Here is a 22,048-nt window from a genome sequence, read left to right on the forward strand (position 1 = left end):
ACGTGTTAGCTATAAGCCTGTAACATTGTTATTAACATTGCAGCTGACCGATCAATCAATAAATAACCGTCTTTACATTTCAGACACTTTAAGCAAAAAGAACTTGCAGAAGCCTAGAGAGGTAAAGTTCGTGGCAGGGTTGTTTGTTGGACAGCATTAGTCTGCACAGGTGTTCCTAATGAAGCGTTTGGGGAGTGTGGGAGGCTTTGATGTCCACTGTGTGGCCATTGATTGACAGCTGGCCCCCTGAACTCAACATTTGGAGCCTCTGTTCAAAGAATAAACATGTTTGTGGTCCAGGAGCAATAACAAGACCCTCTTTGGATCCAGTGAGGGAAGTTTCATTAAGTTTAATGACGGCAGGATGTAGCTGTAGAAAGCTAATGCTGTGGTTTACCTGCGTGGACCTGCTGGTGTTGCTTCACTGTCAGGTTAATAAATGAAAGACATGTTTCCAGGGAGCGACCGCCATCTCAGATTCATGTTGGCTTTCTCTGCTTTTTCTTGTTTCCTGGTGAAACATCTAAACCTCATGATGTCCATCACCTGCTCAAGTGCAGCTGGTAGAAGCTGCTGGATTCATTTCTTTAATCAGGTTTTCTTTTTGTTGCCGAGACGTTGAAGTGACTCGTGTTATTGCTTTTATATTGCTGTTATGTTTCCCTCTTTATGAGCTATCACCTAGTTTTAAAATGAGAATAAAGATACAACTTTTTCTTATGCAATACTTTAGATTCCTTACAAAAAATGATTAAATTAGTGGAAATGTTCTTGGTCAGATAACAAAATGGTGAGAAACAACACAAGCTGACTATTTAAATGTAAAGCACCAGGCAGGAACGACTGAAAAACGGGACATGACATGGACAGTCAGACGTTTTAATGTCTTTTTCTGTGTGTTAGTGCACAATCTGCTTCACATTGACATGAGAAGCTCGTTCAGACCAGAAAGAATGAAGCTGAACGTGGTGAATGTGTGTGTTTCCTTACTTTGGATGTGTAAACTTGTCCACCAGTGAGACTTTCTCCACAAGGTCTCCTCCGATGGAGCGAACCAGGTCATAGAAGTCATTCTCAGAGAAGCTCTCTCGATCCGCCTCGCCATCTTTGGCATCCGGCAGCCAAAAGGAGATGTCATTGTGGAGGGGTGGGTACTTACTGAGTGGCTGGACAAACACATACGGGAGACGTGATTAACAGTCTGGACAGGAAGTGTTAAATCTTAAACAAACCTTGACTTCCTAATTCAGTTCATCTTGATCAGAAGATCTGTGATGTGTCAAAATTATTACAGTGTAATCTTCTGCTTCCTGGTATCTATTAGGGGGTAGAAGACCAGTATCAGAGTGTGTTAAGATGGATTTTGAGCAAGGTTTTTACTATAATATAATCCAAAACATTTCAGAAACTTTGTGTATCAGATATAATTGGGCTGGTTTTATAGGGTTAACCTATTAGTCCACTTAAGGGTTGCAGGAATGCTGGAGTTTAACCCAGCAACTATTGGTTAAGAGGTGGGTTACACCACAGGTCACCAGACCATTAAAGCCCCTTGATAGCCATAGAAGCAAAAGATTCTGCTGGTTTTTCTGTATCCTGGGATGGAGTTTTGTCTTTACTGCAGAAGCAACGCTGCTTCCTGTTATACCATGGCAGCAGGGGATCAGAAACTAAATGGATTTACCCATTATCCCAACCAAACCATCATCCCACCACCTTCCTGACGTGGTAGTCTCATTGGGACATGGTGGTGACCATTCACCAGCCACCCAGACCTCCATCCATCTGCACCATCCAGAGCAGGACAGCATTGATCAGAGAATATAACTGTCTGGTTCTGTGTAGTTTTGAGCCACTGCAAATGTTTGTCTACGTGATCGTTGTTTCAGGGAGGTCCAGATACAGCTTCATGCACACCTGCAGTCTCCGGTTTGTCCAGCTGCTGTTCATCATTGGCTTTTTAACTTCTGAAACACAGTTTAATGAACCAAGTTACTCCAGCCGGGTAGGCTGATTAATGACTGACTGGCTAGATGTTGGTCCAGTATGCTGGCGGATGACTGACTGGTGAAGAAGTAATTGGTTAAACTGGGTTGTTATCTCCACTAAGAGAAAGATTATTATGTAGATCAGCGGTATGTTAATTTGTCTGTTTGTGGGCAGGAAGACTTAAAATTAAAAAGCTAACATTAATACAGATATATATATATATATATATATATATATATATATATAAAAATTTTTTTTTTTTTTTTTTTAGCTTATTAACTCCTCCACGTTCAGTCTTTTTTAAATATAATTTAAAAGGACTGTTTCATTTTGCTGTTAAGTGACTGCAGTGGGAAGTAAAAGGGAAACCATTTTGTGGCAAAAAACGGAAGATGTCCAGAGCCAAATGAGGGTGGTGGGGATGCTGAAGCTGATTCTGCATGGGTCCACCACAGGCACAACACAGAGGTGGAGGAAACAAACAAGTAAACACCTGTTCACTTAACATGCATGTGTTTGGATTGTGGGAGGAAGCTGGAGAACTTGGAGAGAACCCATATATGCATGTGGAGAAACTCGACAAACTCCACACATCTGGCGATGTGATGAAACAGAGGTGACCGGCTGCAACAGCACATGAATATGATTATAAATGCTGAAAAGATTAATTTATCTTTGATTTATCAAACCCTCCAGCCCTAGATCTGCTTACCCTCAGTTCACCTTGTACACATGAAGACTATTTGTTGGCTGGTTGGGTAGATACTCAAGAGAAATAGGTTTCTATTTAAAGCCATTATTGTGTTGACATTATTCAAACGACTGGACGTGTTGGTGGAGAGATGGAGGTGTCCACTTGCTCTTGGCTGAACAAATCTGTCTGCAGATGGAGGGAGGAAGCTGTGTGGTTACCTCTCAATGCATATGTGTGTGTGTACAAACATGGAAACACAAACACCTGTTTCCTGTCTGGCGCCTGCCGGTCACAGTTCATTAGCCGTGGATCCCAGAGCCGGAGAGGTTTAAGGGGGTGAAGTGGAAAGTCTCGGCCCAGGAGATGTGCACTGACCCAGGGCAGGAGATGAGCCATGTTCCCCTGGTCCCTCTGGAGGAACCAGGTTCATCAATAAAACTAAGAGGGCAGCAGGGTGGGCAGCAGCAGGACCACAGGGTCTGCCCAGACCCTCCATATGTTTATCTTGACACTATCATATTTTAGATTCTGCATGGTTACCTTCTTCCATTAAGTTAGTCTCTCTTTACCATTTATTCACCATATTGTTCTTTATTCCCTTTTTCTCGTTACTACTTCCTGTCAGAATCCTCCCTTTTATTTAACTTCCAACTTCCTTATTTTATTTCTTTTTCTTTATTCTACACAAACATCTTTTCTTTGACCAGCCCTTCTCTTTGCTCTATCCTCCCTCCCTTTTCCCTCTCCTTTCCCCCCCTTGTCTCATCATTTCCTTTTGGATATTCGTTCTTTACTTCTTTACTTTCTGTTGAAACCTTCCCCTTTTATTATGTGTTTTTTTCATTGTGCCACCTTTTCCCCATTTTTTTCTTTTAAGCAATACTTGCAGTATAACCACTTTAAATTTGCTGTGTATAAAATGTTCCCTCCATCAACTCTTCCGTCAACACACCCATCTTTAATTCTTTCTCTTTCCTGCCTGTTTTTAACTTCATTTAATCCATCCTTCCTTTCTGAATCTATTATCTGCCTCCACTCTTTCCTCCATCTTCCTCCCCTTTTCTCTCCTCTCTGCCCTCCAACAGTCACTTGAAATGTTCTTCATTAGCAAAGACGAGTTGACAAAAAGGACCTTTAGCAGGGACAGAATAACCGCTGTGTGAACTTGCACACGCCCCACTGTCTGTGTGTGTGTGTGTGTGTGTGTGTGTGTGTGTGTGTGTGTGTGTGTGTGTGTGTGTGTGTGTGATGATGGGGTCAGGGGGAAGTGGCTGTTGCCAACTGATGTGAGCCCCCACTGTCAAAATGTTTTATACATGAGGTCAAGAGGCTAGAACACACAAACAGACTCTCAGGAGGGATTAGAAGGTATGGAGGCTAAGAAAAATAAAAAAGTGACAAATGGATTTGAAGGTATTGATAGTTGGATGGCAGCTAAGGTTGGCAGTTGTTTTGGTTTGGTAGGTTTATAAAAATGTGGTTAATTGGGGGGACTTGGCATGGAGGTGGTTGTTTAGTTGTTTCGTTTATTAAGTAGGTAGGAGGTTGGTTGTTTTGTTGATTATGTTGGTAGGTCATCTGTAGGAGTCGGCTAACATTGTGAGATACACACCTGAGTCAAGATTAACCAGGCTTTTTACATGGACCGCTATCAGCCCAGACCTAAAGAGAGCATTCCACTTGTCACGTATGAAGTCCTGCCCCAAATGGAGGACTTCAGTATTTTTAGACCATGTTTATGAGTAAGGGAGAGTAAAAGACGTATCTTCGATGAAGCAGACTCTGCATCACTTTTTTGTGATGAAGAAGGAGCTCAGCCAACAGGCGAAGCTTTCGATTTACCGGTCGATCCACGTTCCTGCCCTCACCCATGGTCACCAGCTGTGGGTAGTGAGTGAATAAACGATCACAGATACAAGCAGCTGAAATTAGTTTCCTCCTCAGGGTGACTGGGCTCTCCCCTAGAGACAAGGCAAGAAGTTCACTCATCCAAGAGGGGTTCAGGTTAGGGTCTTTGTTCCTCAAGAGGAATCAGATAAGGTGGCTTGGGCATCTAGTTAAGACGCCTCTTGGTAGGTTTTCTCATTACATTCCACTGGAAGAGACCTGAGACACATGGAAAGACTTTGTCTCTCAACTGGATTAGAAACAACTCAGCATTTGTTCTGAAAAAGTTCAAAAAGTGGCCAGGGGAGGGAAGTGTAGGCATCTCTACTTGCTGTATTTTCACGACCATAAGGCGCACCGTACTAAAAGGCGCAGTCTCAGTTATGTGCGCCCTTTCTGTATTTAACACATACATAAGGCGCACCTGACCATAGGGCGCGGGTTTTATATACCGGTACAATCCACGCCCACACTTCCCCCTTTAACATTCTCAACGCACACAAGCGTACAAGTATGCCTTTTTAAAAATAGAGCGGGAGCAAAACCGAGTTCTGTTGTGCTTTATTTAAGTATTGATTACAAAGTACTAACATTTTTTAATCATCAATCAGTCATCAATAGGCGCGGGCATGGTAAAACACACGGATAAAACGAGCACACAAGTGTGCGTATTTAAAAATAGACCGGGACCAAAACTGAGTTTGGTACTCACATTTTTTTACCGGTAATCGTCATCAGTCAAACCCATCAAAGTCCTCATCCTCTGTTTCTGAATTGAACAGCTGCGCTAAATCTCCAGCAAACATGCGAGGTTCACGTTCTTCACTGTCAGAGTCACTTTCCGTGCCGTGCGGCTCCTCGAAAATGATGCCGGCTTTTGCGAAAGCGCGGACAACAGTGCCAGCAGACACGTTAGCCCAAGCATCTACAATCCATTCGCAAATTGTGGCGTAACTCGCCCGGCGCTGCCTTCCACTCTTAGTGCGACTGTGGTCTCCATTAGTCATCCATCGCTCCCACGCCGCTCGCAGCCTTACTTTGAACGGTAGTTCACACCGATGTCCAGCGGTTGGAGTTTCTTCGTCAGGCCTCCCGGAATGACAGCAAGCTCAGAGTTGATTTGTTTCACTTGTTTTTTCACATCGTTGTGAGATGGGCACGCATAGAGTCACAGATCAACAGCAATAGTGATGCGTGAAAAAAACCACCTGGTCTCTTTACATACACCTCCCTCAGCCATTCTTTCAAAAAGGTGTTCTGCATAACGCACATACCTGTTCTTTTATATGCGATCAACGCACTTCACCCTTTAACGTTCTCATGATGTTCTCTACTATGTCCGATTACGACAACAACAACAACAACAACACACACACAAAGGGCGCACTGCACTATAGGGCGCGCCGCACATTTTGAAGAAAATGTAAGACTTTTATGTGCGCCTTATGGTCGTGAAAATACGGTATATGACTGCCCTGGCAACCTGACCCTAGGTATGCATGCATGGGTGGATGGGTGGATGGATGGATGGATGGATGGAAGGACGGATGGATGAATGGATGGATGCATGGATGGATAGATGGATGGATGCATAGATGGATGGATGGATGGACGGATGAATGGACGGATGAATGGATGGATGCATGGACGGATGGATGGATGGACGGATGGATGGATCGATGGATGGATGCATGGATGGATGGATGCATGCGACATGGGTGGATGGATGCATGGATGGACGGATGAATGGACAGATGAATGGATGGATGCATGGACGGATGGATGGATCGATGGATGGATGCATGGATGGACGGATGAATGGACAGATGGATGGATGGATGGATGGATGCATGCGACATGGATGGATGGATGAATGGATGGATGGACTGAGTGATGGACGGACTGATGGATTCTTCACTGTCCCAGTGTTCATCCACCAAGGGGTTACTAAGCAACAGTGTAGCCTGTGCAGGAAAAGGAAAACTAGGAAATTCTGCAGATTCTAACTATCTCTGTGTGCAGATCTTGACTCAGGTAAATTCACTGTATTGCTGTTAACTTTGAGTTAGTTTACTGATGAATTTCTCATATGATGCTGTAGCTATGAAGTTCTGATTTTGTTGGAGCGGAATGCTGTCCTGAATGGATTTAATTGTATTGACATATTCTTAATAAGCTGCTTTTGACATTATTTAACATTTTAAAGCACATCTCATTATAATCTTTAGTTTCTTTGTCAAAAGAAACAGAAATATGGGTTTGAAGGCAGCTTCATCATTAACAAACACTTAGATTTAGCTGTTCTTACAATGTAATGCAACTACCTAGCATGTGAAGAGCACTTAAGGCCATGTGATTCTACTGGAGTATACATTTGCTGAAATCACTGAACTTCAACCAGATTATCAAGGCATGTTAGTCTGGCTTTGGGCGGAGAAACACAGTACCAAATATGTGACTGTTTGTTAGCAGGATTGTGGAGGATATCTGATTGGTTGGAACTGTTTTAAGGTTTGTTGGTTGGTACATTGCTTAGGTGAGTATATAGGGAGTTGTTTGGTCAGGTACTAACAAAAATAATTCACATAAATTGCAAGTTGCACAGAATAAAGCAGACTGTTTTAGCTTGTCCATACAGAGCTAATGTAACTATGATGCCCAATAATTTGGCACGGTTAACAGTGAAATATAGATTTAAGTAATCGTTATAATTATTTATTCATAATATCATAGTTACAAAAAGTCCTGAAGTGATTTACAGAAAATAGTAATTTTTTTCTGATCAACACAGTTATTGCACAAGACAAATAAGCAGGATGAGGTGCGCTCTGCCTTTAGGCAGAACAAATCAGTGTTTTATCGAGCCGTGGTTGCATGGGATGGATTGCCAGGATTTCTGTTGCTGGAAAATAATACAACTTTTTTTTGTTTATAATACAAACATGATAATAAACTAGCAGAGATAAAGCATGTCTATTTTGTGAATGGTTATTAATGTTTTTTTCTTCTCTTTTATTTTATTTATTATTATTATTATCATTATGTTTTTCTTTTGGAGCTGTTGTATTCTATGTTTTGTTTGTATGTTTATGTGTGACTGTGGGTGTGCATGGTGTATAAAATTGTTTACATAATTTGTAATGCAATATAAAAGTGACCCCAGGAAGAATAGCTACTGGGGATCTTAATAAAAGAAAAAAAGGTTGATGAATGGATGGATGCATGTAACAGACTGACTACATGTTTTTCCCCTCATTGTTTGCTAGTTGAACGGGTACAGAGTTGTTGTTAATGCCACTAGTCGCTTATTGGTTGTTGTCTGAAAACTGGTATAGACTTCAGTGAGGAAGAAGATGGTTGGTGGCTAGCTAACTCTGGATTTCATTTAAAAAAACTGAAGGAAAGTTGATAACTGGTTCATATCGTAAATGGTAAATTGGTTAAGTACTTGGAGAAGAAACTTTTGTGGTCTCGTTTGTTAAATAAATAAGTTAGTGGTTTGATAAAGTGGTTGTGTTCAGCAGCTGATAATCAGATGGCTTGTTCGTTGAAGGCAGATTTGTTTTTTACGTCGAATTTGTACGTTTTCGTAGGAGTAACTGGTTGTTAGCTGGATAAAAAGTTAGGCAGTTGGTTGGCCATTTAATTGGGTAGTTTGTTAGTTACTATGTTGGTTAGGTTGAGTGATTAACCAACTCATATACAGTTAGTTGTTTTGTGGATAAGTAGGAAGGAAACTTGTTAATGAATGGTTAAGCTTGTAATTTAAGTCAATTTTTTTTTTTTTTTAATGAGAATTTTATAGTTTGTTTGCTTGCTCAGTTGGTAGATAAGGTAGATAAGCAGGTTTGTTGGATTTTTAGTTGATTAGTTAAGTGGATAGTGTGTTGGTAGGCTAGTTTTGAGGGAAGATAGGTGGTTATATAAGGTGTGGATTGAAATGTGGCTTGTTTTGTAGGTAGTTGGGCTCAAACATATCAGTCTGACAAGCTGATCTCTATACCAGATGAGGTTTTTACCACAAAGTAACACGTTACCACAAAGTAAATCGTCTGCTACTTATTCAGAGACTGACTCAAGAAGCTGCGACACCTCCACAACATCTACGGCCTCTGTGCTCTTATTACCACAGCAGCTAAACATGTACTGATCTTTAATTCTCAGCTAATATGCAGGAACAGAGAATATGCTGGGGTAAAGTTTCTCCAGCACACAGTGGTTTGTGTTTTCTTTGCAGAGACCAAAGCCCGAGAGAGTTGCAGCAGATCTGCCTGCTGGCTCATCCAAACAGCAGCAGTGTCATATTCGCTCTAAATGTTGTCTCTGCAAAAACAGAGAAAAAAAATTCTGGAACTCATCCTCACTTCATCAGTGGAGAAACACACAGTATGCAGCCACACTCCACACTGATTACTGTACCCCAGGAGTTGCAGGAAAACCATCTGGTTCGCAGATTCAGGCTTTTAAAATGACACTGAACTTATCATAGAAGTTGGTTTTTAAATAGACTTTTAGTTTAGCTGTGCAGAGCTGTCAAACACATTGTTGTGTCAGTAATTGAACCACATAAGAGACTGACTTCTTCTATGGATGATCTGGAGATAACACACACTCATGCAAACACACAAACAACCACAGTGATGATGTAAAAAAAGGTTCAGTTGAAGCAGAAAAAACAGATGTAGCATTTTTTCATATGCACGTCAAAGTGATCACAATTAATGTAAATGTTGTATCATATGAAAATTAAAGCTGAGGTAGATAATCTTGTTCAGACACTGTTTTTTTTTTTACGCTGGGTGAAGTGGTTCCTTGTCCTGATAGTAGTCTATACATTTTGTAACCATGAACAATAAGAAACATAGTTAGACCCCTCAGTTTACTGTAAATCTGTAAATATTCTGATCAATCCAAACGTTTGGGCTGAACTGAAGTTGTTCATTTCTTATATTTCATAAGCTTCTTCACAGCTGAGAAAATGCAGGAAGGATTTCTTGACCTGGCTCGGTTTATTTGCCTCCTTCCACTTAACAGCCGAGAAAGAGAAAATGGTTGGTGGAAAAAGCTGCGAACTAGAAAAACACTCAGAGAGCGCAAACCTCCGTCAAGGCATTTAAAATATTCCTGGATCCAAACGGTGATCCGGATCAACACCAAAATTAAATCAATTTCTTTTCACATTTCCAACAACTCACAAAAATGTAATTAAAATCCGTCCATAACTTTCAGTTTTCTTAAACACAAACAGATAAATGCCAGTAAAAGCATAACCTCCTTGGTGGAGATAAGAAAAAGTCTTGGATCATGCAGGGAGCAAAACCAGAGGGGAAGGAGCCAAGACAGGGTGCTACTTTCACAACATTAGTACCTGGAAGCAGATGGACTGGTGGACATCTTGCACTCTGAACTGCTTGAGGAAACGTTCGTCCTGACTCCAGAACAGCCGGATGTCTGGGATACTATACAGGACCATGGCCAGCCTTTCCAGTCCCAAACCGAACGCCCAGCCCAGTTTGTTCTCTGCACCCACTGTGAAAAAAGACACAAAATATAAACAAACAAGCCAGAGCATCACATTGCATTAAATTAGAAGTTATGTCTTCAAGATTCCATCAGCGTTTTTATTTAACCTTTTATCACCTTTCTTGATTTTCACTCTTTGTTTCTTTGCTGGTCTTCAGAACAACCACAAACACATCTGTCTTAGAATCTGGGCACAAAACACTTCAGTAAAACTTGTGCCACCATAACCAGGGAACGTTTACCACCAAAGCTTCCAGATATTTCCCCATGGACATGGTAAAAACCAAAAGAGAACCAAACTGAGCTATAAAAATGGCATGTGGTGTTCTGCAGGGCTCTGTACTGGGGCTCCTTTCATTCAAAATCTATATGATCCTACTCCACTAATTATACAAGGCAGTAAAATGTATTACTGTAGTTATTTACATCAGAAAAAACTCACATCACCATATCGCCAAGGGATTACATCCTTTTCAAGCATTCATTAGGTGTCTTTAACAAACTAACAGCGGAACCACAACTTCAGATTGGAAGTTTTTCACAGTAGTGGTGCCTTTTGTGGCAGACACCTGTCCTCCGAGCAGCGGTTTTCCCCTGACAGACAGACAGCAGTGAGAATAATACAACTACTGGTGGGAAGTTTGAAGACAAGAAGAGAAACTACATCATGGTATATGTTATTTATTTTTTACATTTTGGCCTTAATCTTGCACAATATTATAAAAAGAACAGCTGATTTACGTTATTGCCGTACACTACCAGTCAAATGTTTGGACACACTTTCCGATTGGATTTAATGGGAAAATGTGTCCAAAATTTTGACTGGTAGTGTAAGCGTAGTAAAAACTTTGATAACATCAGAGTAGTTCAGAATATGCAGCATTTTCGTCTCGCAGTCGCACAGTTTGCACCTGTCGGCCACCGTACCCACGTCTAGTTAAGACATCAGTTTCTTTTTAATCCTGCCCTTGTGTTATATAATCATTCATTCATTCATTCATTTTCTGAACCGCTGTTATATAATCTACATGTCTTAATCAAGAAAAGGAGATTACTAACACACTGTGGAAGAAAGTGTGGGAGGGAATAATTTACAAGGCTTTTATTATTGAACCCGACCAAACACGGACTGTAAGATTAAAAGACTTTTGGTGCAAACAAAACTGAGAGAAACTAGTTTTAGCTGAGGCCTGGGGGTTCAAGCATCCCTGGATGGAGCCACAGCAAAATGTCACTGGTCACACAGTATGTATGGTAACCATGGTAACTGTCTCTTTGACCCATGCCATGCTGTCATAAAATAGATTGCTGCTGAAAATAAATATGCATTGGAGAACAGACTTGGGCTTTCTTTCCAACCATCTCTACATCAGCGAGCGCTCATTCAGGTGCACAAAGGGACTGAAGGTAAAAGTTGTTTTTGGCAAACTCGTCAGTAAGTTGAAGAACCTTTACTGGAAAAAGTAGCAAAGCAAAGATTAAAGTGATACCCTTCTCATAAAACCAAATAAGAGATGTGAACCAGTTCGAGCTGAGGAAAATTATTTTCTGTTTCTCATTCAGGAAAGCTGCTCTTGATAAAGAACTTGTGGAGGATGGAGCTGACAGATACCTTCAGCTGGGGAAAATGTTTCAACGCTTGTTGTTTTTATGAAGGAATCTCCACCGCAGCTGTCAGTGTGCAGTTGTATCACCTGCCTGTCAAAATACTTCATCCACATGAATATGTTTCATGTTTCTGCCAACAGTGACTGGATTTAATGGCATTAATATTCTGATAAAAATTATTTTGTTTTCTACACATTACATCCTGGCTCTTTGTTTTGGAGTTGCTGGGAATTTTCTGTCTGAACTCCTTCGTTGGCAGATAATGAGGTAAAAAAAACATGATTACAGCGAGCAGAGAGGCTCATATTTCCATTAATCCTTCAGTTAAAATTCAGTCTGCAGCTCTGAGAGTTTAAAGCTCTCCATCTTCATCTTGTTGCTGTCAATCACCCTGCCGGAGACGCTGATGCTCTTCAAACAGCAGATTTCTTTTTGCAGAACAAAAGTCTTCAATTGCTCTAAGGAGGTCAAAGCAAAGGGCAAGCGCTCGGTGGAATAAAGGATTATGGGTAAATCCGAGGATTTCAGGCATTTTCAACCTGGGACACAGATGAGAGGGAGGCGGCTTGTCTCTCTGGGACAAAGACTAATTGAGACAAACCTGTTTCATCTGTGAAGTGAAAGCCCTGCAGCGGGATTCGCAGTTTAAGAAACAAAATGGGCGAGCAAGAAGAACATGGGTTTTAATCACACGATGCATGTGTGACGGACTCCAAATGACGAGATCAACTCTGAATCTGTCTGCTAAGACAATGTTTAATACTAAACACCTAAAGCATGAAAGTTTCTGTTTAAAAAGCTTCCATCTGATCAAGAAACATAGAAATGAACCCTGGAGATAATCTGATAATGTGCTCTGATCTTAGACCAGTGGCTCTCAAACTGGGAGTCCCATCCATCCATTATCCTATTCACTTAGTCCATTGACGGGTTGCAGCCTATCCCAGCTGTCTTTGGGCGAAAGGCGGGTTACACTCTGGACAGCTTGCCAGTCCATCGCACGAACAATGCAAACACTCATTCCTACAGGCAATTTAGAGTAACCAAATAACCTAACGTGCATGTCATTGGACGGTGGGAGGAAGCCGGAGTATCTGGTGAGAACCAACGCATACATGAGGGGAACATGCAAACTCCACCGTCCAAACCCTGCTCCAGGATCGAACCAGGCCTGTGTGAGGCCACAATGCTAACCACTACACCATCGCACAGCCCAATTGGGAGTCCCAAAAAGCAATATTCCCAACAGAACTGAGTGGAATTACCACAACAGATCAACAGTGATCAAGACTTTTTTCATCTACATATCATTCTCTCAAGGCTTTCAGGAGAAAATATTGATGTTGAAACAAACACATCTTTATATCTTCATTTATAGTTATTTATGCTACTATTTACTTCCAAATCAGCTGCTTTTTGGCATCACTCTGCATCAAAAACATCTTCTTGTCTTCATTCCAGTCATAGAGGACCAATATTTTTCTTCTTTTCTGCTGGCTTGCTGATCTTTGGCTGCTTCTGATTGGACATTACTATCAATGTGAGCTCTCTGATTGGTGGAAAGTTTGATAGGAAGTAGCTTCATCATTTCCTGCTCAAAACAGAGGTCTCTTAGCAACACGCTAGCAATTGTGATCTCTTTTTTTTTTTTTTATCATGAAAATGTGATAAATAATGGTTTTATCATGGATCAATCATTGCTGATTTACCATACAGCCTCTCAGACTAAGCACTGCATTCTGCAGCTGGACTGGAAACCGGCTGGAAGGGACGTAAATGCCTGGAAACCTTCCGGAGATCGTGTAAAGGGTAAGTTATTCATCACCATTCACCCTGCAGAACCAACGTTCCTTAGAGACCGTTTTAGGGCTGAATATAAAAACATCTCTTGGAAAACAAAAACCGGCAACTAGATAGTTTGGCTGCTACTGGTTTTCTGAATCTAACTGTGAGATTTAATTGCTCATAAATCTGCAGAAATAATTAGTAGTGGGAAGCAACATGGTGGCCACAGGCTGTTGTTCAGCTTTCGGACTCGTACGCTACTCTGGGGTCAGCTGCTGGGTGAGGCGTGGGCGGAGAGGCTTGGCATCCAATCTGGGCATTTTTCAAAGTATTTGTGCACCAGGGGCACTCAAATGGTACTCTGCTAATGGACAAACACACCCACAAGTTCACACACACGCAAACACACACACACACACAAACAAAACTAGAGCGCTGTTGACCTGCAGGAGTCGGCTGCTTTGATTGGAAATGCTTCTGCTTATTATGATCATGTGTAACCCGCCCACAACCCTGAAAGCTGTGTGAGGGTGTGGAAAGTCTGTGCATGCAAACGAGTGCAAACACACACACACGTCTTCCTCTTGTCAGTCCTGGTCCAATCAGCAGTCGGGGAAAGTGGTTTCTATGCTAATGAGCGAGGGGTCGGTGGGTCACAGGAGAGGAAGGAACACACTGGAATAAATCTGCACTTCATGATAATGTACAATCAGTCAAATAAGAGTCTTCACCTTCTCCTCATCCTCCTCTTTTTCTTTACTTTTCTTCCAGCTCTTCCTCCATTTCTCATCTTCTCCTCCTCTGTCTGATTTTACTCTGCTCTCCTTTTCCGTCTCTTTTGTTTAGTCTTGAAAAGATGTTTGTTTTCCTCATCATGTTGCATGAGAGAGCGACATTATGATGGCAAGGAGCTCTGAGGACCAGAGGTCTTTGACGGCCCAGAGACCCGTCCAGTCTCAGAGTTCAGGAACCTCCTCCTCTTCCTCCTGCAGCTGTTTAAGCTAACAGCCCCAACGCTGTCTGCCATCTTCACCTGACATTTTAGTTAACCGCAGCCTCTGAATGCATCCTGTTCTCGTCCCCAAAATGTCAGCTAATCATTTATGGCCAGCTTGAACTGGCGAACTGGTGGTGAACTGGTGCTACATCCAGTTCTGAGGAAGTTTAACTTTAGGTCTTATTTATAAGCGAGGCTGCTTCTCCACCGCAGAGTACATCAGTAGATCTCTATACATGTTTCTTATCGGGTAGTTTAATGTAGTTAGATGTGTCTGATGATCACTGTGCCTATCTGTCTACCTTTATCTCTATAGAAGATGCTTTTGCTCCATGACTTAAAGTAGCGCTTTCTGACCTTAAAAAAATGTTTCTGACTTGTTTGATGGCACAATAATATTCATTCCAAACATTTCTGGAGCCATTGTTGCCCTGCAGTGTCTCTAGGATGAGGAACAACTCTTTACATCTTTCTGTTTCAGGAATCTGAAGTTAAACTTCATGGCTCATCACATGATGGATATCAACACACTGGCCGTTTTTAAAGCACAGCATCTCTGATTCAGCAAAGAAACCCAAGAAGACATGATTGGAAGAAAAAGAGCAAGAGATAAGGGAAGAGTCGACATGTGACTGACTTATATTGCCTGCAGGGAGCTCAGAGAAGAGACAGGATGCAAGATGGATGCTGAAATAGTCGTCATTTGGGGCGTCTCACCAAGAAAATCTACTCCAGTTTAGTAGCCACTGTGTGTTGATATCCAGTTGCTGGCATTAAACACGGTGCATGAAGCAGAATGCTGCTGTCACATGAACCAGCATCCAACCAATCAGAGCAGCTTCTCAGCACCTGGACATGTAGAGCAACTATGACTGTCATGAATGTAAATAAAACGTCACTGTGGCAATGAAACGTGTCTGAAACACGGTTTTAACCTTTAACGTTAGCATAGCGTTGCTTTGACATGGTCAATGTGTGCTGCAGATTTTATAACACATTAAACTATTTACAATGACAAACCAGGCTTATAAATAATCATAACCTTCAGCCTTGTTGATATCAGAACATGGTTTATGATCTACATTGGCTACTGCCAAGAACTTCACATCTCTGGGAAACACCAACATGTCGAATACGGAGCTTCAGGCCATATGACAGTATTTCATTCCACACAGTATTTTATTTTTATCCATGTGCACAATGTCTGTGTGACTTCCTTACCCTTCTATATTTCCTTTTTAACCTATACATGCATGAAGGAGTTTGAGGTAAAAAACTAAGCAGAAGTGTAGTTGGGGGGACCAATGGAATAAATGAAATAAAATGAGACTAACCCTTGTGTGTGTAGTACCACTGTGTATTGTCTAAGTTTTATTGTAACTGAACATAATGTATAATACTATTTAGAGATCCTGTGAAAGTGTCAGTGTTTAAGGGTTTTGGACTAGGTAAGTGCTCAACTTCTCCTAAAACCTTTTTCTGAACTTCAGAAGCTTTTTTATTTACTGTAATAAATATTTATTTAGTTTTTTTTGCTCTTTTTTTTTTTTTTTTTTTTTTTCTTTTAGCTATCAGGCTCCTCTCTTATGGAACCAGCTCCCACCGTGGGTTCGGGAGGCAGACTCCCTCCACACCTTTAAGATGGAGCTGAAAACCTTCCTTTCCCATGATTCTTATAGTTAGGATATGAGCATCTCCTGAGTTGGAGTCTGCATGTACGGGACCCAACTGTCCAGGTTGTGCTCTTTGCTCTTATAGTTATGGGTAGTCTAGCCAACCTTTACTTATCTAGCAATGGGGATGTTACCTGATGCACTGAGAAGTACCTCGCTCTATTACTCTAATATATTAATATATAGATATATGACAATATTGCCGTCTCTAACTTATTTCTCCTTTTTTCCGCAGGTCTTCCTGAATAAAAGCTGCTGTACATGTTGATCTGTCTTTCCTGTCGTCTCCACCCCAACCAGTCGAGGCAGATGGCTGCCCTCCCTGAGCCGGGTTCTGCTGGAGGTTTTCTTCCTGTTAAAGGGGAGTTTTTTCCTTCCCACTGTCGCCTTATGCAGCTCAGGATGGGGGATTGGATCGAAGTCATGACTCGATGCGATCAGTTGGTTTCTATTATAGGATATGTATGAATTGGCTTGAAATGATGTGTATGTAAGGTTTCCTGTGACAACACTGTTGTGAAGTGGCGCTGTACAAATAAAGTTGAATTGAATTGTATTTTCAGTTCAAAATAAAGAATGAAAAAATATAAATTTGTTTTGTTAGAGACATCCGAGTTTGACACTTCAGCTACTGGACGAAATCCCTAAAATCAATTAGTAAATAACGAAAAGCAATGTAAAAAACTATTCAGAAGCACAAGACAAAACAGTTGCAACTTTTCCTCTAAATGTCCATGACTCATCCACATTTTTTTTAAACCTCTGATCTTCCTCCCTGACTTATTTTACCTTTATCAATTTTTGTCTGGCTCTCCCGTCCTCTCCCTCCATCCTCTCCTAATTATATTTTCCATGAATATATTTATGACTGCATTATTAGAGCGCGTACGCTGGTGGTTGTGGTTTTAAGCTGCGGGATCGTGATTAACTGCACTGATTACACAAGCCGCCATGATGGAAAACAACACTTCTAATTAGACAGGATGACTGCAGGTCTCTCCGAGTGAAATCTGAGAAGTTTTAATGCATCATGAATTATATTTTACAACAAGATAAATGATAAAAACTGAGAGAAAACTAAATCAGAGTAAGAATAAAGCTATTATCTACGGGGAAATGAAGCTTACTCACTTAAAATGATACCGTTGGAGATGCTTACGCTGTATTTTTTAAAGAAATGTCTTTAAACATGTGCTTTGCTTTCTAGAAAACTGAGGGGGAAAAAAGCAGTTTAGTGTCTCTTCTGAAAAGGTCGCTACAAACGAGCCAGGAGTTTTAAATGGCTGATATTTCGCAAAAGTAATTTCTAGAGATTTGTCAAATCCAAGACTTGCAAGTGTCGTACACACCTTCCGTTTTAGTTACAAGATGTTCAGCGCAGAATATTTCCAGTGATAAATTTCTGCTGCTTCTTCCAGTCATTTTTCACTGTTTAGAGTTTAAGCTTTACTGGCCACATGCTCAGATTTACATACCACTCAGGCAGAATCCAAGAAAATTATTATACTGCTAAATTAGCCAGCATAAAGTCTGCTAAAAGTTTAAAAAGTGCTGATTGTTCATTCTCAGCATATAATAGAGAATCCCTGATAAATAACTTCACCTGTGCCCCAAATTCTACTTTATTTTTACACAATTAGTCACAATGTGAATACACAACTTGCACAATGACACAGTAAGTTGTTTTCCCTAAGATTTATTACTTTTAATAAAAGTTTTAAGCCAAATAAGAATAGGAAATTTCACAAAGGAGAGTTTGGTTCAGGCAAAAAGTAATAACAGAAACAATATACTGCCTGCTGCAGGTTTAAGGCTTAACCTGAAAAGGTCTGAACATCTTTAACATTTGTCTCATTGTACTGTCTTTACTGAGTTCAAAATAAATAACTAAACTAAAACAGGAAGCTGTGGATGAAAAACTGCATCTGCTTCAGGAATAAACAGCTTGTAGCAGCGATGGCTTGACGTGATGATTTTCTGTGTGACGTTATCAGTGGTCCACCTCACCTTGGAGGAACTCTGGGTCGTCTGCTTAGCAAACGTTGAACCCCCCACCCGATTTCTACCAGGTTGAAGGATCATGTCAGGACCTTCATTCTTTTCTTTTTCAGTCATGCTGTTGTAGATCCGCTGTGTATGGAATCGTTGTCCGGCTGTATGAACCGCACTTTGGCTGTCAGTCAGTCGGACTCATGTTGGACTCCAGAATACTTCGCTATCCAGAGAAGTTCATCGGCCACTAGGTGATTACAAGATACATCCAGGTCCCTAATCATCAGTCCTCTACCACCATGCTTGACAGATGCTAGGAGATGTTTTGATGATATACTGCTGCTGTGCAGGCGGACCAAACATAGACTGGTCCGTCCAATGGACGCTGTTCCAGAAGTCAACAATCAGCATTTTTTTGTTTACAAAACTAAGCTGTGCTGCCATTCCCTTTTAAAGAAAAATAAACGTTCTCCTGCAACCTTTCCAGACAAACCATACTTATTTGGTCTTTTCCTAATTGTTCATAAACTTCAACAATGGGCTGCATGGGGGCATAGTGGTTAGCACTGTAGCCTCACAGCAAGGAGGTCGCTGGTTCGATCCTTGGCTGGGGTGAGGTTTGGGCAGTGGCCTTTCTGTGTGGAGTTTGCATGTTCTCCCCGTGTATGCGTGGGTTCTCTGCGGGTTCTCCGGCTTCCTCCCACCGTCCAAAGACATGCATGTTAGGTTGACTGGTTACTCTAAAACTGCTCCTAGGAGTGAGTGCTCGTTTGTCTCTGTGTGGCCCTGCGATGGACTGGAGACCTGTCCAGGGTGAACCCTGCCTTTCCCCCAAAAGACTGCTGGGATAGGCTCCAGCTTCCTCGCCACCCTTTATTGGATTAAGCGCTGCGGATAATGAATGAATGAATGAATGAACTTTAACAGTAAACATGCTAACTGAGATCTGGGCAGTCTGGGATACAGTTCCCTCTGGTTTCTGGGATGTTGACATCCAGTATGGGGACGAATGTCAACTGTCTTGAATGTTTTCCACTGATAAATAAGATTGTTGTTGATGCCTTTACTTCTTGGAATTGTGTTAAAACACATTTAAATGCAGCAAATGGTCAAATTTTTTTTACTTATTTCGAAACTGATGATAATCTAGCTAATCTAGCTACAAGTTATATGATTATACTTTAAATTCCAGTAAAAGCGGTGCGAGTGGACTTAGTTATTTTTAAGTAAACCTTAAAATCTAAAGAAATATTCATAATTTTCTCTCATTAGTATATGCATCCAGTTTGACACATAGGTTGTGGAAATAACCACCAACTTTTTCTGAGGTGTCACTGGAGTCAGATTTGAGGCTTCACACACTTCCACAGCTCTGCAGTTTTTTGGGGTTTTTTTTAAACTCCCTGCATGTCTGTATTCATCAGGTTGTGAGTGTCAGCATCAGGAGCGTTCACCTTTGGCAGCTTCAGATGTGGAAGATCATCTCAGCTGCATGAGAGATGCTGCTCATCATCCGGAGCTGCCGGCAGATTAACTGATGCCAGGACTAATGAAGAGCTTCCAACGCCAGAGACGTCGCACATCTGACACATGAGGCGCTGACGTACAGGCAGCCAAAAAGAAAGGCAGAAAAATTGCCCGAGTGATGCTCAACAGTCAGCCTGAGCGTGTGTGTGTGTGTGTGTGTCAGCAGAGTATGAGTGAACTAAGCTGCAGTGTGGCACAGACGTCAGCCAAAACAGATTGCACGACACACAGCGAGGATGGATGGGCCGAGAGCAAATAAGAGTGTGTGCTGGTGTTAAAGTGTGTATGTGACGAGCCGTCCCACTGCACTGCCTGCTTCTACTCTCACGTTCCGCAATGCCAGCCCACTCCATCAGCCAATCAGGAAGGCTCACACGAAAGCGTGGCGAACTGAGTGTGAATTGCTGTATCGCCGTCTGTCGATGATGTCAATGTTTAAGTATCACATGACGGCAGCAGTGACGCGAGTCATGTGACATCTGTATGCAGACTGGGTTTTTGGAGGCATTTGTCACACAAACGGTAAAATCAGGAACAAATAAAGTAACAAACAAAACCAACATTTGGTGTTTGCTTCTCTTACACTGTCAGAAAATACCGGTCCAAATGAAAATAAACTCAAAGACCAAACTGGTGTTAAAACATAAAATAAATTAAATAAAATCCTGAGCCAGTTTGGTTCTACTGCGACCTAAAATATAAAGTGAATGACAATAAAGCAGAAACAGTAGGCGACGCTGGACCATGTCACTCCTAAAACACAAGAAACTGGCAGCAGTGGAAGCATACCTGAGCTAAAAGCATACCTCGAATGTCAATGTCAGGAACAAAAAAAGTTTAAACAATAAATAAAAACCATAAATACAAAAACACAAAACACTGCACAATATAACCCCATCAGTAAGGCTGGTGAAGCTTTGGACTTCAAATCTTTGTTCTTCCGTCTTGTTTTAACGACACACTGACATTCATTAAGTACATTTCCGGAGCTGTTGTTGCCCTGCAGCATCCTGAGGCCTTAAAACCACATTTCACAGCTTTTTTTTCTCCAAACCTGAAGCATCACGCTTCAGTTGTTTTGCTTCATGGCAGCACGTCACACGTGTTTAAATGAGCGACATGACTGATTAATCAAAGACACACAAGGACATTATTGGAGGAGGAGAGGAAAAGAAATAGAGTAAAAGATGTGACAAGGACTTGACTGACTTTTATTTGCTGGAGAGAGCTCAGAGAAGAGACAGGATGCAAACAGAAGAGTAAAAGTGACCTTCAAACTATGTTTTCTGCCTAGTTTTGGTGGTACATTGATATTCATTATGCACATTCCTGGAGTTATTGTTGACATCCAGCATCCTGAGGCTGAGAAATCACATTTCATGATTATTTTTTTTTCCAGGAAGGGCCATCAAGTTAAAGAAAAACCAAGATAAGAGGCAACATCAGGCAGACTTTTACTGGCTGCAGAGAGCACAGAGAAGAGAGAGGATGTAAGACAGATGCTAAATAAGTTATTCATAAGAGGTCAGAAAGTCTGCCAAAGTATTCGTGGGTTTTTATGATCAACACAAACAGAAAATTCAACCAAACCAAAGCTGAAAATTCACTGGTTAAAGATGGACCAAACTAACAACACCAGACAGTATCAGACCAGGCTCCAGTAATACAGCAGAAGCTAAATCCAAAAGAAAACGGCAAAAACTGGCGTTACAACAACAATTGATAGTGAACCAAACTGGGCTTAAAGCACAGAGAAACATGTACAAACAAGTAATATAATTCCTGTAAGTAAAGGTACAAATTTAGCATCATCAAAAACTGGACTTGATAATCGGGACTTTAGAGATACAAACAATAGTCACTGCTCCGTCGTCAGGTCCGGCAATTCCTATTTCCAGAAGACTGACTTGAGCCAGAAATCTTTGTGCATACCTTTCTCTTCTTCTTTACTTCCTTCTTTACTCTTTATCTTTACCTCCTTAAAAGATGACAGAAATGGTTTCACCATCTCGTTGTCAAGTTCTGCAAAATTATCTGAGTCAGGTGTGTTGCAGCAGGGAAACAACCAGCAGGACAGTGTTTCAGACAGTACAACTGAAACTAGCTAACCTGTATTTTCAACATGTTTTGCTTCAGACAGAGTTTTTACAGATTTACATCCAGACATAAGAACAGCTCGAAAGAGCACTGGTCACTTCCTGTGTCCAGGCAGCAGCTCTGGTAAGTCAGGATACAAATGATGGATCATGTTAGGAATAAAATACATTCTTATTACGATGCGTTCATTACATTCATGGATTGTTTTATTCTTTACAAGCAGCTTCTCTTGCATCTGCCGGAGATCACGTTGTCATTCTCTGCCTTAGCAAACGC

The 22,048-nt window shown here is 41.3% G+C and overlaps 1 protein-coding gene across 1 annotated transcript in view; it reads right to left on the reverse strand.

The window, feature by feature from the left end:
- Positions 1 to 22,048, reverse strand: part of fars2 (phenylalanyl-tRNA synthetase 2, mitochondrial) — a 222,860-nt gene that overhangs the window by 72,557 nt on the left and 128,255 nt on the right. Inside the window, exons 9-10 of the mRNA XM_079259861.1 lie at positions 9,939 to 10,099; positions 991 to 1,166 (exon numbers count right to left, since the gene is read on the reverse strand). Coding sequence (XP_079115987.1) covers positions 991 to 1,166; positions 9,939 to 10,099 — 337 coding nt within the window. The remainder of the gene's footprint in view (positions 1 to 990; positions 1,167 to 9,938; positions 10,100 to 22,048) is intronic.

The sequence above is a fragment of the Telmatherina bonti genome (assembly GCF_933228915.1).
Source record: "Telmatherina bonti genome assembly, chromosome: 20".
Classification (NCBI taxonomy): Eukaryota; Metazoa; Chordata; class Actinopteri; order Atheriniformes; family Telmatherinidae; genus Telmatherina; species Telmatherina bonti.